Raw genomic sequence first — 13,695 nt, forward strand, 5'->3', positions numbered from 1 at the left:
TTATGACCAGCAATGGAACATAAGCACAGGCCCTGCGCTGGGAGTGCCCGTGATGCAACACAACACACTCCCACAAACAACAACAACACTTACGGTTCACACAGACACTGGAAGGCTCCACTGTCAGGATCTCTGTACAGGACTGCTTTAATATCTGTAGAACGGAATGGATACGATGACATTAGTCGAGACTTTACAGAGTTCAGAAGACTGGGGGAAGAGATGGAGCGAGGGGGAGAGGAGTAGGGTTAGAGAGAGGAGAGAGAGGGAGAGGAGTAGGGGAGAGAGAGGAGAGAGAGGGAGCTATGTGGGGGAGAGGAGTAGGGGAGAGAGATGGAGCGAGGGGGAGAGGAGTAGGGTTAGAGAGAGGAGAGAGAGGGAGAGGAGTAGGGTTAGAGAGAGGAGAGAGAGGGAGAGGAGTAGGGTTAGAGAGAGGAGAGAGAGGGAGAGGAGTAGGGAGAGAGAGGAGAGAGAGGGAGCTATGTGGGGGAGAGGAGTAGGGGAGAGAGATGAAGCGAGGGGGAGAGGAGTAGGGTTAGAGAGGAGAGAGAGGGAGAGGAGTAGGGTTAGAGAGAGGAGAGAGAGGGAGAGGAGTAGGGTTAGAGAGAGGAGAGAGAGAGAGAGGAGTAGGGTTAGAGAGAGGGAGCTATGTGGGGGGAGAGAGGGACCTACGGGAGGGAGGAGTAGGAGAGGGAGAGAAGGGCGAGCTAATTCATCATTGATGGATAAATTATGCAGGGCTATTACATTCCTCCGTTCTATTAAAAACCCAGAGCCGACATCCATGTGAGCCCACTGTCGTACATCTGACATTATCATATAGAAAGAACTTCTATGTGAGCCCACTGTCGTACATCTGACATTATCATATAGAAAGAACTTCTATGTGAGCCCACTGTCGTACATCTGACATTATCATATAGAAAGAACTTCTATGTGAGCCCACTGTCGTACATCTGACATTATCATATAGAAAGAACTTCTATGTGAGCCCACTGTCATACATCTGACATTATCATATAGAAAGAACTTCTATGTGAGCCCACTGTCATACATCTGACATTATCATATAGAAAGAACTTCTATGTGAGCCCACTGTCATACATCTGACATTATCATATAGAAAGAACATCTATGTGAGCCCACTGTCGTACAGACTATCTCCTACTATACCAATAAATCAACAGAGGACAAACTATGCAACTCCATCCTACACAACGGGTAAAAATGTTCATATTAACTGAAAATATTTGGCACTTGGACCCTTCTCAGACATCACCGCAAAAACAACTTGAATCCGAAGTGGAGAGAACATTTACCAGGGCTATTGAAAGGTCTACTACACCTGTTGTATTCAGCATTTCACTGTGAGGTCTACTAGACCTGTTGTATTCAGCATTTCACTGTAAGGTCTACTACACCTGTTGTATTCAGCATTTCACTGTGAGGTCTACTAGACCTGTTGTATTCAGCATTTCACTGTAAGGTCTACTACACCTGTTGTATTCAGCATTTCACTGTAAGGTCTACTAGACCTGTTGTATTCAGCATTTCACTGTAAGGTCTACTACACCTGTTGTATTCAGCATTTCACTGTGAGGTCTACTACACCTGTTGTATTCAGCATTTCACTGTAAGGTCTACTACACCTGTTGTATTCAGCATTTCACTGTAAGGTCTACTACACCTGTTGTATTCAGCATTTCACTGTAAGGTCTACTACACCTGTTGTATTCAGCATTTCACTGTGAGGTCTACTACACCTGTTGTATTCAGCATTTCACTGTAAGGTCTACTACACCTGTTGTATTCAGCATTTCACTGTAAGGTCTACTACACCTGTTGTATTCAGCATTTCACTGTGAGGTCTACTACACCTGTTGTATTCAGCATTTCACTGTAAGGTCTACTACACCTGTTGTATTCAGCATTTCACTGTAAGGTCTACTACACCTGTTGTATTCATCATTTCACTGTAAGGTCTACTACACCTGTTGTATTCAGCATTTCACTGTAAGGTCTACTACACCTGTTGTATTCAGCATTTCACTGTGAGGTCTACTCCACCTGTTGTATTCAGCATTTCACTGTAAGGTCTACTACACCTGTTGTATTCAGCATTTCACTGTGAGGTCTAATCAAATTGGATTTGAAATAGATTTAAGAAAATATTGACTAAATAAACTAAAGAAAAAAATTAAAAGAAACTAAATAAAATTACATAACATTATTTGGGGTAATCTGTACATGTAGGTGGGGGTAAAGTGACTGTACATTGATAGTACAGGTTAGTTGAGGTCATTTGTACATGTACGTGGGGGTAAAGTGACAGTACATATTTATATATACATATATACAGTCTATGACTTGGCTCTCCGGTACAGCTTGTCGTGAGGTAGCAGAGAGAACAGTCTATGACTTGGCTCTCCGGTACAGCTTGTCGTGAGGTAGCAGAGAGAACAGTCTATGACTTGGCTCTCCGGTACAGCTTGTCGTGAGGTAGCAGAGAGAACAGTTTATGACTTGGCTCTCTGGTACAGCTTGTCGTGAGGTAGCAGAGAGAACAGTCTATGACTTGGCTCTCCGGTACAGCTTGTCGTGCGGTAGCAGAGAGAACAGTCTATGACTTGGCTCTCCGGTACAGCTTGTCGTGAGGTAGCAGAGAGAACAGTCATGACTTGGCTCTCCGGTACAGCTTGTCGTGAGGTAGCAGAGAGAACAGTCTATGACTTGGCTCTCCGGTACAGCTTGTCGTGCGGTAGCAGAGAGAACAGTCTATGACTTGGCTCTCTGGTACAGCTTGTCGTGAGGTAGCAGAGAGAACAGTCTATGACTTGGCTCTCCGGTACAGCTTGTCGTGAGGTAGCAGAGAGAACAGTCTATGACTTGGCTCTCCGGTACCGCTTGTCGTGAGGTAGCAGAGAGAACAGTTTATGACTTGGCTCTCCGGTACAGCTTGTCGTGAGGTAGCAGAGAGAACAGTCTATGACTTGGCTCTCCGGTACAGCTTGTCGTGAGGTAGCAGAGAGAACAGTCTATGACTTGGCTCTCCGGTACAGCTTGTCGTGAGGTAGCAGAGAGAACAGTCTATGACTTGGCTCTCCGGTACAGCTTGTCGTGCGGTAGCAGAGAGAACAGTCTATGACTTGGCTCTCCGGTACAGCTTGTCGTGGCGGTAGCAGAGAGAACAGTCTATGACTTGGCTCTCCGGTACAGCTTGTCGTGCGGTAGCAGAGAGAACAGTCTATGACTTGGCTCTCCGGTACAGCTTGTCGTGAGGTAGCAGAGAGAACAGTCTATGACTTGGCTCTCCGGTACAGCTTGTCGTGAGGTAGCAGAGAGAACAGTCTATGACTTGGCTCTCCGGTACAGCTTGACGTGAGGTAGCAGAGAGAACAGTCTATGACTTGGCTCTCCGGTACAGCTTGTCGTGAGGTAGCAGAGAGAACAGTCTATGACTTGGCTCTCCGGTACAGCTTGTCGTGAGGTAGCAGAGAGAACAGTCTATGACTTGGCCCTCCGGTACAGCTTGTCGTGAGGTAGCAGAGAGAACAGTCTATGACTTGGTTCTCTGGTACAGCTTGTCGTGAGGTAGCAGAGAGAACAGTCTATGACTTGGCTCTCCGGTACAGCTTGTCGTGAGGTAGCAGAGAGAACATTCTATGACTTGGCTCTCCGGTACAGCTTGTCGTGAGGTAGCAGAGAGAACAGTCTATGACTTGGCTCTCCGGTACCGCTTGTCGTGAGGTAGCAGAGAGAACAGTCTATGACTTGGCTCTCCGGTACAGCTTGTCGTGAGGTAGCAGAGAGAACAGTCTATGACTTGGCTCTGGTACAGCTTGTCGTGGCGGTAGCAGAGAGAACAGTCTATGACTTGGCTCTCCGGTACAGCTTGCCGTGAGGTAGCAGAGAGAACAGTCTATGACTTGGCTCTCTGGTACAGTTTGTCGTGCGGTAGCAGAGAGAACAGTCTATGACGGCTCTCCGGTACAGCTTGTCGTGAGGTAGCAGAGAGAACAGTCTATGACTTGGCTCTCCGGTACAGCTTGTCGTGAGGTAGCAGAGAGAACAGTCTATGACTTGGCTCTCCGGTACAGCTTGTCGTGAGGTAGCAGAGACAACAGTCTATGACTTGGCTCCTCCGGGGTACAGCTTGTGTGCGGGGTAGCAGAGAGAACAGTCTATGACTTGGCTCTCCGGTACAGCTTGTCGTGAGGTAGCAGAGAGAACAGTCTATGACTTGGCTCTCCGGTACAGCTTGTCGTGAGGTAGCAGAGAGAACAGTCTATGACTTGGCTCTACAGGTACAGCTTGTCGTGCGGTAGCAGAGAGAACAGTCTATGACTTGGCTCTCCGGTACAGCTTGTCGTGAGGTAGCAGAGAGAACAGTTTATGACTTGGCTCTCCGGTACAGCTTGTCGTGAGGTAGCAGAGAGAACAGTCTATGACTTGGCTCTCCGGTACAGCTTGTCGTGAGGTAGCAGAGAGAACAGTTTATGACTTGGCTCTCCGGGTACAGCTTGTCGTGAGGTAGCAGAGAGAACAGTCTATGACTTGGCTCTCCGGTACAGCTTGTCGTGAGGTAGCAGAGTGAACAGTCTATGACTTGGCTCTCCGGTACAGCTTGTCGTGAGGTAGCAGAGAGAACAGTCTATGACTTGGCTCTCCGGTACAGCTTGTCGTGAGGTAGCAGAGAGAACAGTCTATGACTTGGCTCTCCGGTACAGCTTGTCGTGAGGTAGCAGAGAGAACAGTCTATGACTTGGCTCTCCGGTACAGCTTGTCGTGAGGTAGCAGAGAGAACAGTTTATGACTTGGCTCTCCGGTACAGCTTGTCGTGAGGTAGCAGAGAGAACAGTCTATGACTTGGCTCTCCGGTACAGCTTGTCGTGAGGTAGCAGAGAGAACAGTCTATGACTTGGCTCTCCGGTACAGCTTGTCGTGAGGTAGCAGAGAGAACAGTCTATGACTTGGCTCTCCGGTACAGCTTGTCGTGAGGTAGCAGAGAGAACAGTCTATGACTTGGCTCTCCGGTACAGCTTGTCGTGCGGTAGCAGAGAGAACAGTCTATGACTTGGCTCTCCGGTACAGCTTGTCGTGAGGTAGCAGAGAGAACAGTCTATGACTTGGGTGTCTGGGGTCTTTCACCATTTTCACCATGTAACACTTGTCATGAAATCACTGTGTACTGTATACGCGGAGAGAGTGGGTCCCAGAAAGCTAAAAGCTGCACAGATGATTTCAAATCGTAGAAATTCAAGTGAGGACTGACGATGCCAGCGAGGTCCAGCAGCATCCAAGATTACTAATCACTGGAGAATGCTGTTTCTCTCTCTCTCTCTCTCTCTCTGTGTTTCCTTTGGAACACAAACAGTAATTCAGCTGGTCAAAATTGTGCAACTTTGGAGCTTTGCAGCGTTTAGGGGTTGCGTGAGAATGTGTGTTTTTCGATTTTGGTCAAACTCTATAGTTCAATTAGTAATGTAACTAAATGTTGCAGTAGCTTGGTGGTAGTTGAACAAAATTATAATTAAGGTAGTGTTTCCAGTAGTTAATGCACGTTTTACCATGTAGCGGTGTAGCTAACTACTGGAACTACACACTACTGTTTTACCATGTAGCGGTGTTGCTAACTACTGGAACCACACACTACTGTTTTACCATGTAGCGGTGTAGCTAACTACTGGAACTACACACTACTGTTTTACCATGTAGCGGTGTTGCTAACTACTGGAGCTACACACTACTGTTTTACCGTGTAGCTAACTACTGGAACTACACACTACTGTTTTACCGTGTAGCTAACTACTGGAACTACACACTACTGTTTTACCATGTAGCTAACTACTGGAGCTACACACTACTGTTTTACCATGTAGCGGTGTAGCTAACAACTGGACCTACACACTACTGTTTTACCATGTAGCTAACTACTGGACCTACACATTACTGTTTTACCATGTAGCTAACTACTGGAACTACACACTACTGTTTTACCATGTAGCGGTGTAGCTAACTACTGGACCTACGCACTACTGTTTTACCATGTAGCTAACTACTGGAACTACACACTACTGTTTTACCATGTAGCTAACTATTGGAACTACGCACTACTGTTTTACATGTAGCTAACTACTGGAACTACACACTACTGTTTTACCATGTAGCGGTGTAGCTAACTACTGGAACTACACACTACTGTATTACCATGTAGCGGTGTAGCTAACTACTGGAACTACACACTACCGTTTTACCATGTAGCTAACTACTGGAGCTACACACTACTGTTTTACCATGTAGCTAACTATTGGAACTACGCACTACTGTTTTACATGTAGCTAACTATTGGAACTACACACTACTGTTTTACCATGTAGCGGTGTAGCTAACTACTGGAACTACACACTACTGTTTTACCATGTAGCTAACTACTGGTACTACACACTACTGTTTTACCAGGTAGCGGTGTAGCTAGCTACTGGAACTACACACTACTGTTTTACCATGTAGCGGTGTAGCTAACTACTGGACCTACACACTACTGTTTTACCATGTAGCTAACTACTGGACCTACACACTACTGTTTTACCATGTAGCTAACTACTGGAACTACACACTACTGTTTTACCATGTAGCGGTGTAGCTAACTACTGGACCTACACACTACTGTTTTACCATGTAGCTAACTACTGGAGCTACACACTACTGTTTTACCATGTAGCGGTGTAGATAACTACTGGAGCTACACACTACTGTTTTACCATGTAGCTAACTACTGGAACTACACACTACTGTTTTACCATGTAGCTAACTATTGGAACTACACACTACTGTTTTACCATGTAGCTAACTACTGGAACTACACACTACTGTTTTACCATGAAGCTAACTACTGGAACTACACACTACTGTTTTACCATGTAGCGGTGTAGCTAACTACTGGAACTACACACTACTGTTTTACCTTGTAGCGGTGTAGCTAACTACTGGAGCTACACACTACTGTTTTACCATGTAGCTAACTACTGGAATTACACACTACTGTTTTACCATGTAGCTAACTATTGGAACTACACACTACTGTTTTACCATGTAGCTAACTACTGGAACTACACACTACTGTTTTACCATGTAGCTAACTATTGGAACTACACACTACTGTTTTTCCATGTAGAGGTGTAGCTAACTATTGGAACTACACACTACTGTTTTACCATGTAGAGGTGTAGCTAACTACTGGAACTACACACTACTGTTTTACCATGTAGCGGTGAAGCTAACTATTGGAACTACACACTACTGTTTTACCATGTAGAGGTGTAGCTAACTATTGGAACTACACACTACTGTTTTACCATGTAGCTAACTACTGGAACTACACACTACTGTTTTATCATGTAGCGGTGTAGCTAACTACTGGAACTACACACTACTGTTTTGCCATGTAAAGGTAGCTAACTACTGGAACTACACACTACTGCTTTACCATGTAGCTGTGTAGCTAACTACTGAAACCACACACTACTGTTTTAATGTAGCCGTGTGTAGCTAACTACTGGAACTACACACTACTGTTTTACCATGTAGCTAACTACTGAGCTACACACTACTGTTTTACCATGAAGCGGTAGACTAATAACTGGACCTACACACTACTGTTTTACCATGTAGCTAACTACTGGAACTACACACTACTGTTTTACGATTTAGAGGTATAGCTAACTACTGGAACTACACACTACTGTTTCACCATGTAGCGGTGTAGCTAACTACTGGACCTACACACTACTGTTTTACCATGTAGCGGTGTAGCTAACTACTGGAACTACACACTACTGTTTTACCAGGTAGAGGTGTAGCTAACTACTGGACCTACACACTACTGTTTTACCATGAAGCTAACTACTGGACCTACACACTACTGTTTTACCATGTAGCAGTGTAGCTAACTACTGGAACTACACACTACTGTTTTACCATGTAGCGGTGTAGCTAACTACTGGAACTACACACTACTGTTTTACCATGTAGCGGTGTAGCTAACTACTGGAACTACACACTACCGTTTTACCATGTAGCTAACTACTGGAGCTACACACTACTGTTTTACCATGTAGCTAACTATTGGAACTACGCACTACTGTTTTACATGTAGCTAACTACTGGAACTACACACTACTGTTTTACCATGTAGCGGTGTAGCTAACTACTGGAACTACACACTACTGTTTTACCATGTAGCTAACTACTGGAGCTACACACTACTGTTTTACCATGTAGCTAACTATTGGAACTACACACTACTGTTTTACCATGTAGCTTACTATTGGAACTACACACTACTGTTTTACCATGTAGCTAACTATTGGAACTACACACTACTGTTTTACCATGTAGCTAACTATTGGAACTACACATTACTGTTTTACCATGTAGCGGTAGCTAACTACTGGAACTACACACTACTGTTTTACCATGTAGCTAACAATGTACCACACTACTGTTTTACCAGGTAGCGGTGTAGCTAGCTACAGAACTACACACTACTGTTTTACCATGTAGCGGTGTAGCTAACTACTGAAACTACACACTAATGGTTTACCATTTAGAGGTGTAGCTAACTACTGGAACTACACACTACTCTCTTTGCAAAAAATAAAATATGGGTGTAGTAGACCTGAACTTTCTTTCAATTTCGGAATCAGACATGTCTAATTCTCACTTGAACTTTGTTTTTATTTCTTTTTAAGTAGGCTAAATGACACATTCTGTTAACATATGACCCCAAAGTGACATGTTCTTGCAAGTTGTAGTGTATCACGTCAAAGGTAGATTTAGTGTAACTTATTCCGGTGTGAAGTAATTGGTAGCTTGGTAAAACTATATTTTCAGAGTAGCTTCCCCAACACTGCCATTGACTAACTCTCAGCACTGAGGACAGCGCTGTCCTCCTGCGGATTCTGTTACTGTAGGTGGTTAAACACAGCCTTCCTGCCCACATGTTGAAACACAGAGAGCCACAAGCAGTTATTACCTACTCTCTTTCCATCTACCTACTCTCTTTCTATCTACCTACTCTCTCTTACCATCTACATACTCTCTCTTTCCATCTATCTACTCTCTTTCCATGTACCTACTCTCTCTTTCCATGTACCTACTCTCTCTTTCCATGTACCTGCTCTCTCTTTCCATCTACATACTCTCTCTTTCCATGTACCTACTCTCTCTTTCCATCTACCTACTCTCTTTTCATCAACATACTCTCTTTTCATCAACATACTCTCTTTCCATCTACCTACTCTCTTTCCATGTACATACTCTCTCTTTCCATGTACATACTCTCTCATTCCATCTACATACTCTCTCTTTCCATCTACATACTCTCTCTTTCCATGTACATACTCTCAATCCATCTACCTACTCTCTCTTTCCATGTACCTACGCTCTTTCCATATACCTACTCTCTTTTCATCAACCTACTATCTTTCCATGTACCTACTCTCTTTCCATGTACATACTCTCAATCCATCTACCTACTCTCTCTTTCCATGTACCTACTCTCTTTTCATCAACCTACTCTCTTTCCATCTACCTACTCTCTTTCCATGTACATACTCTCAATCCATCTACCTACTCTCTCTTTCCATGTACCTACGCTCTTTCCATATACCTACTCTCTTTTCATCAACCTACTATCTTTCCATGTACCTACTCTCTTTCCATGTACATACTCTCAATCCATCTACCTACTCTCTCTTTCCATGTACCTAAATGGAGAGTATTTCCATGTTTTTTTTTACCTTTATTTAACTAGGCATGTCAGTAAGAACAAATTCTTATTTTCAATGACAGCCTAGGAACAGTGGGTTAACTGGTCTAGGAATAGTGGGTTAACTGCCTTGTTCAGGGGAAGAACGACAGATTGTTACCTTGTCAGCTCGGGGATTTGATCTAGCAACCTTTCGGTTACTAGTCCAACACTCTAACCACTAAGATACCTCCAACCCCCAAACAAAAGGTTTTTTTTTTCCACAAGAAGGTTGCATTGAAGTGCCTTGAAAACTCACCGCCTACTTCACATTTATTTACAGTAAAACAGTGAATAAATGAACATGTCTTACTGAATTGACAATGCCTTTGAGTGCATGGAAGCCATCTTTAACAGGAAACACTTGATCTTTGGTGTCAGCCACCTCGGCTAGCTGTTGCTCGTCAAAGTCCTTGATCCCAACACAGTACACCCGAGCACCGTAGTACCTTGCATCGTTGGCCTGCATTAGAGAAAGAAGAAAAAAAACAGAACAACTTTAACTTTAAACCAACAAGTAACTCTCTGCATTGAACATTCATGCCAGAATTCTTGGACCCAGATTAAACATAATCATTTTTGTAAAAAAAAAATCATGGAAATTCTCAATTGAGCACGTTTTTAGTCTAAGACTAGGCTTAGTCTGTTATTAGAAAACCATCATTTTCACCTTGTAAACGTGAATAATTTTGTTTGGATAAAAGCTCACCATTTCAACTGTTAGTTCATGTACATAGACCTCCAGCTTTCCGTCTGTCAAAGCCACGATGATGCTGGAGGACTTGGTAACTTGGGCTTTGATTTGAAGGTTTGCCTTTTTCGGTACAAACACAGGAGGTGGGAATGGAGGAATAAACACAGAGATATGAGCTTTATTAGTAAATAACACTATAGAGTAAGAGGGTTGGTGTCAGTTCCATTAGACCTACTGTTCAGTCAACTCAGGAAGTAAACGGAAATGACAGGAAGTCAACGGAAATGACAGGAAGTCAACGGAAATTACAACTCCAATTACAATTTTGCTTCATGCTTTCCAATTAGGAAAATTGGAATTGGAGTGACATTTTTTTTTTAAGTTTACTTCCTGGCTGAGTTGACAAAAATGTAAATGGCAGTGACCCCAACCTAATAAACCTGATATGTCTACAGAAGGAGAATAGAGTCAAAATGAACCGTTATAGAGGAGTCATAATGCATTCGTTAGTTCCCCTGAAGTACTTCCAGCATGGTAGGCTTTTGAATTGCTCCCTATTTAAACCGTGTTTTGTGTCAACACAGCAAACGCCTAGCTATTAGGCTAGCACAGATAGGGTCAAACGCCTAGCTATCAGGCTAGCACAGATAGGGTCAAACGCCTAGCTATCAGGCTAGCACAGATGGGGTCAAACGCCTAGCTATTGGGCTAGCACAGATAGGGTCAACGCCTAGCTATCAGGCTAGCACAGATAGGGTCAAACGCCTAGCTATCAGGCTAGCACAGATGGGGTCAAACGCCTAGCAATTGGGCTAGCACAGATAGGGTCAAACGCCTAGCTATCAGGCTAGCACAGATAGGGTCAAACGCCTAGCTATTAGGCTAGCACAGATATGGTCAAACGCCTAGCTATTAGGCTAGCACAGATAGGGTCAAACGCCTAGCTATTAGGCTAGCACAGATAGGGTCAAACGCCTAGCTATTAGGCTAGCACAAATAGGGTCAAGTGGCAGACTGACAAGGCTAGCAGAGACAGGTTCAAATGGCAGACTGACAAGGCTAGCACAGTATTTTACTGTAATGATTAGAACGTGGGGGATATTATGCTCAGTACTGAAGTCTTCTCTAGTGAGGTGACCACTGGCTATGGTTTCGACTAGTTTACGCACGTTTATGATTCGTTTAGGATTAGGAATAGGATTAGGGTTTAGGGTAAGGTTTGGGATTTGGCTTAGGATAAGTTTGGGATTAGGTTTCGGTAAGGTTTAGGTAAGGATTATGGTTAGGTTTGGGATTTGGTTTAGATTAGGATTAGGTAAAGTTTAGGTAAGGTTTAGGTTAGGTTTAGAGTAAGGTTTAGGGTTAGGTTTAGGGTTAGGTTTAGAGTAAGGTTTAGGGTTAGGTTTAGGGTTAGGTTTAGAGTAAGGTTTAGGGTTAGGTTTAGGGTTAGGTTTAGGGTTAGGTTTAGGGTTAGGTTTAGAGTAAGGTTTAGGTTTAGGGTTAGGTTTAGGGTTAGGTTTAGGGTTAGTTTTAGGGTTAGGTTTAGGGTTAGGTTTATGGTTAGGTTTAGAGTAAGGTTTAGGGTTAGGTTTAGGGTTAGGTTTAGAGAAGGTTTAGGGTTAGGTTTAGAGTAAGGTTTAGGGTAGGTTTAGGGTTAGGTTTAGGGTTAGGTTTAGAGTAAGGTTTAGGGTTAGGTTTAGGGTTAGGTTTAGGGTTAGGTTTAGGGTTAGGTTTAGGGTAAGGTTTAGGGTTAGGTTTAGGGTTAGGTTTAGAGAAGGTTTAGGTTAGGTTTAGGTTTAGGGTTAGGCTTGAGAGCAAGGTTTAGGGTTAGGTTTAGGGTTAGGGTTAGGTTTAGGGTTAGGTTTAGGGTTAGGTTTAGGTAAGGTCTAGGGTTAGGTTTAGGTTAGGTTTAGAGTAAGGTTTAGGGTTAGGTTTAGGGTTAGGTTTAGGGTTAGGTTTAGGGTTAGGTTTGGAGTAAGGTTTAGGGTTAGGTTTAGGGTTAGGTTTAGGGTTAGGTTTAGGGTTAGGTTTAGGTTAGTTTGGGCAAGGTTTAGGGTTAGGTTTAGGGTTAGGTTTAGAGTAAGGTTTAGGGTTAGGCTTTAGGGTTAGGTTTAGGAGTTAGGTTTAGGGTTAGGTTTAGGGTTAGGTTAGGTTTAGGGTTAGGTTTAGGGTTAGGTTTAGGGTTAGGTTTAGGGTTAGGTTTAGAGTAAGGTTTAGGGTTAGGTTTAGTGTTAGGTTTAGGGTTAGGTTTAGGGTTAGGTTTAGGTTCTGCGGATAGTTGAACATCTGTAAAGTATGTATTGGGGACTATCCAATGTAGGTGTTACCCATACTGCACCTCTTTAATCCCTTCGTGCATGTAGGTCTCCCCTGCAGGCTTCACTCTCTCTCAGTCTCTCCAGGCCTTCCTGAATTTCATACCTTCAAACGGAAGGACATCAACTCACCATCCAACATTTTCTGATACTGTGTTTTTGCCAGTGGATACAAATAAAAATGTCCATAGTTAGGACTGTTATAAGCATGTAATATGAACGCTTATAATGTGTTATTACAAGGCTTATAATATGTTATGTCATTCTCAATAGGAGAGATACACCTGTCTCCAGTGAGGTAACATCACTTTGGCTGAAGACGAACACTATAAAGGAGACCCTCATGCTGGGGCTGAAATTAAACAACACAGAAGAATATATCAGGTTAATATTACAGTATAATATATCAGGTTAATATACAGTAGAATATATATCAGGTTAATATTACAGTATAATATATATGGAGTTAATATTACAGTAGAATATATATCAGGTTAATATTACAGTATAATATATCAGGTTAATATACAGTAAATATATATCCGAGTTAATATTACAGCATAATATATATATGAGTTAATATTACAGTAGAATATATATCAGGTTAATATACAGTAGAATATATCATGTTAATATTACAGTAGAATATATATCATGTTAATATACAGTAGAATATATATCAGGTTAATATTACAGTATAATATATCAGGTTAATATTACAGTAGAATATATATCATGTTAATATACAGTAGAATATATATCAGGTTAATAACCCATTATAATATATCAGGTTAATATACAGTAGAATATATATCAGGTTAATATACAGTAGAATATATATCAGGTTAATATTACAGTATAATATATATCAGTTTAAT

The 13,695-nt window shown here is 42.6% G+C and overlaps 1 protein-coding gene across 1 annotated transcript in view; it reads right to left on the minus strand.

Moving 5' to 3' along the window:
- Positions 1 to 12,925, minus strand: part of LOC135535302 (anthrax toxin receptor 2-like) — a 19,444-nt gene extending 6,519 nt beyond the window's left edge. The window contains exons 1-4 of the mRNA XM_064961966.1: positions 12,841 to 12,925; positions 10,518 to 10,622; positions 10,122 to 10,271; positions 94 to 154 (exon numbers count right to left, since the gene is read on the minus strand). Coding sequence (XP_064818038.1) covers positions 94 to 154; positions 10,122 to 10,271; positions 10,518 to 10,622; positions 12,841 to 12,861 — 337 coding nt within the window. The 5' untranslated portion in view covers positions 12,862 to 12,925. The remainder of the gene's footprint in view (positions 1 to 93; positions 155 to 10,121; positions 10,272 to 10,517; positions 10,623 to 12,840) is intronic.
- Between the last annotated feature and the right edge of the window lie 770 nt (positions 12,926 to 13,695).

This window comes from Oncorhynchus masou, unplaced genomic scaffold, assembly GCF_036934945.1.
Source record: "Oncorhynchus masou masou isolate Uvic2021 unplaced genomic scaffold, UVic_Omas_1.1 unplaced_scaffold_4752, whole genome shotgun sequence".
NCBI classification, from domain to species: Eukaryota; Metazoa; Chordata; class Actinopteri; order Salmoniformes; family Salmonidae; genus Oncorhynchus; species Oncorhynchus masou.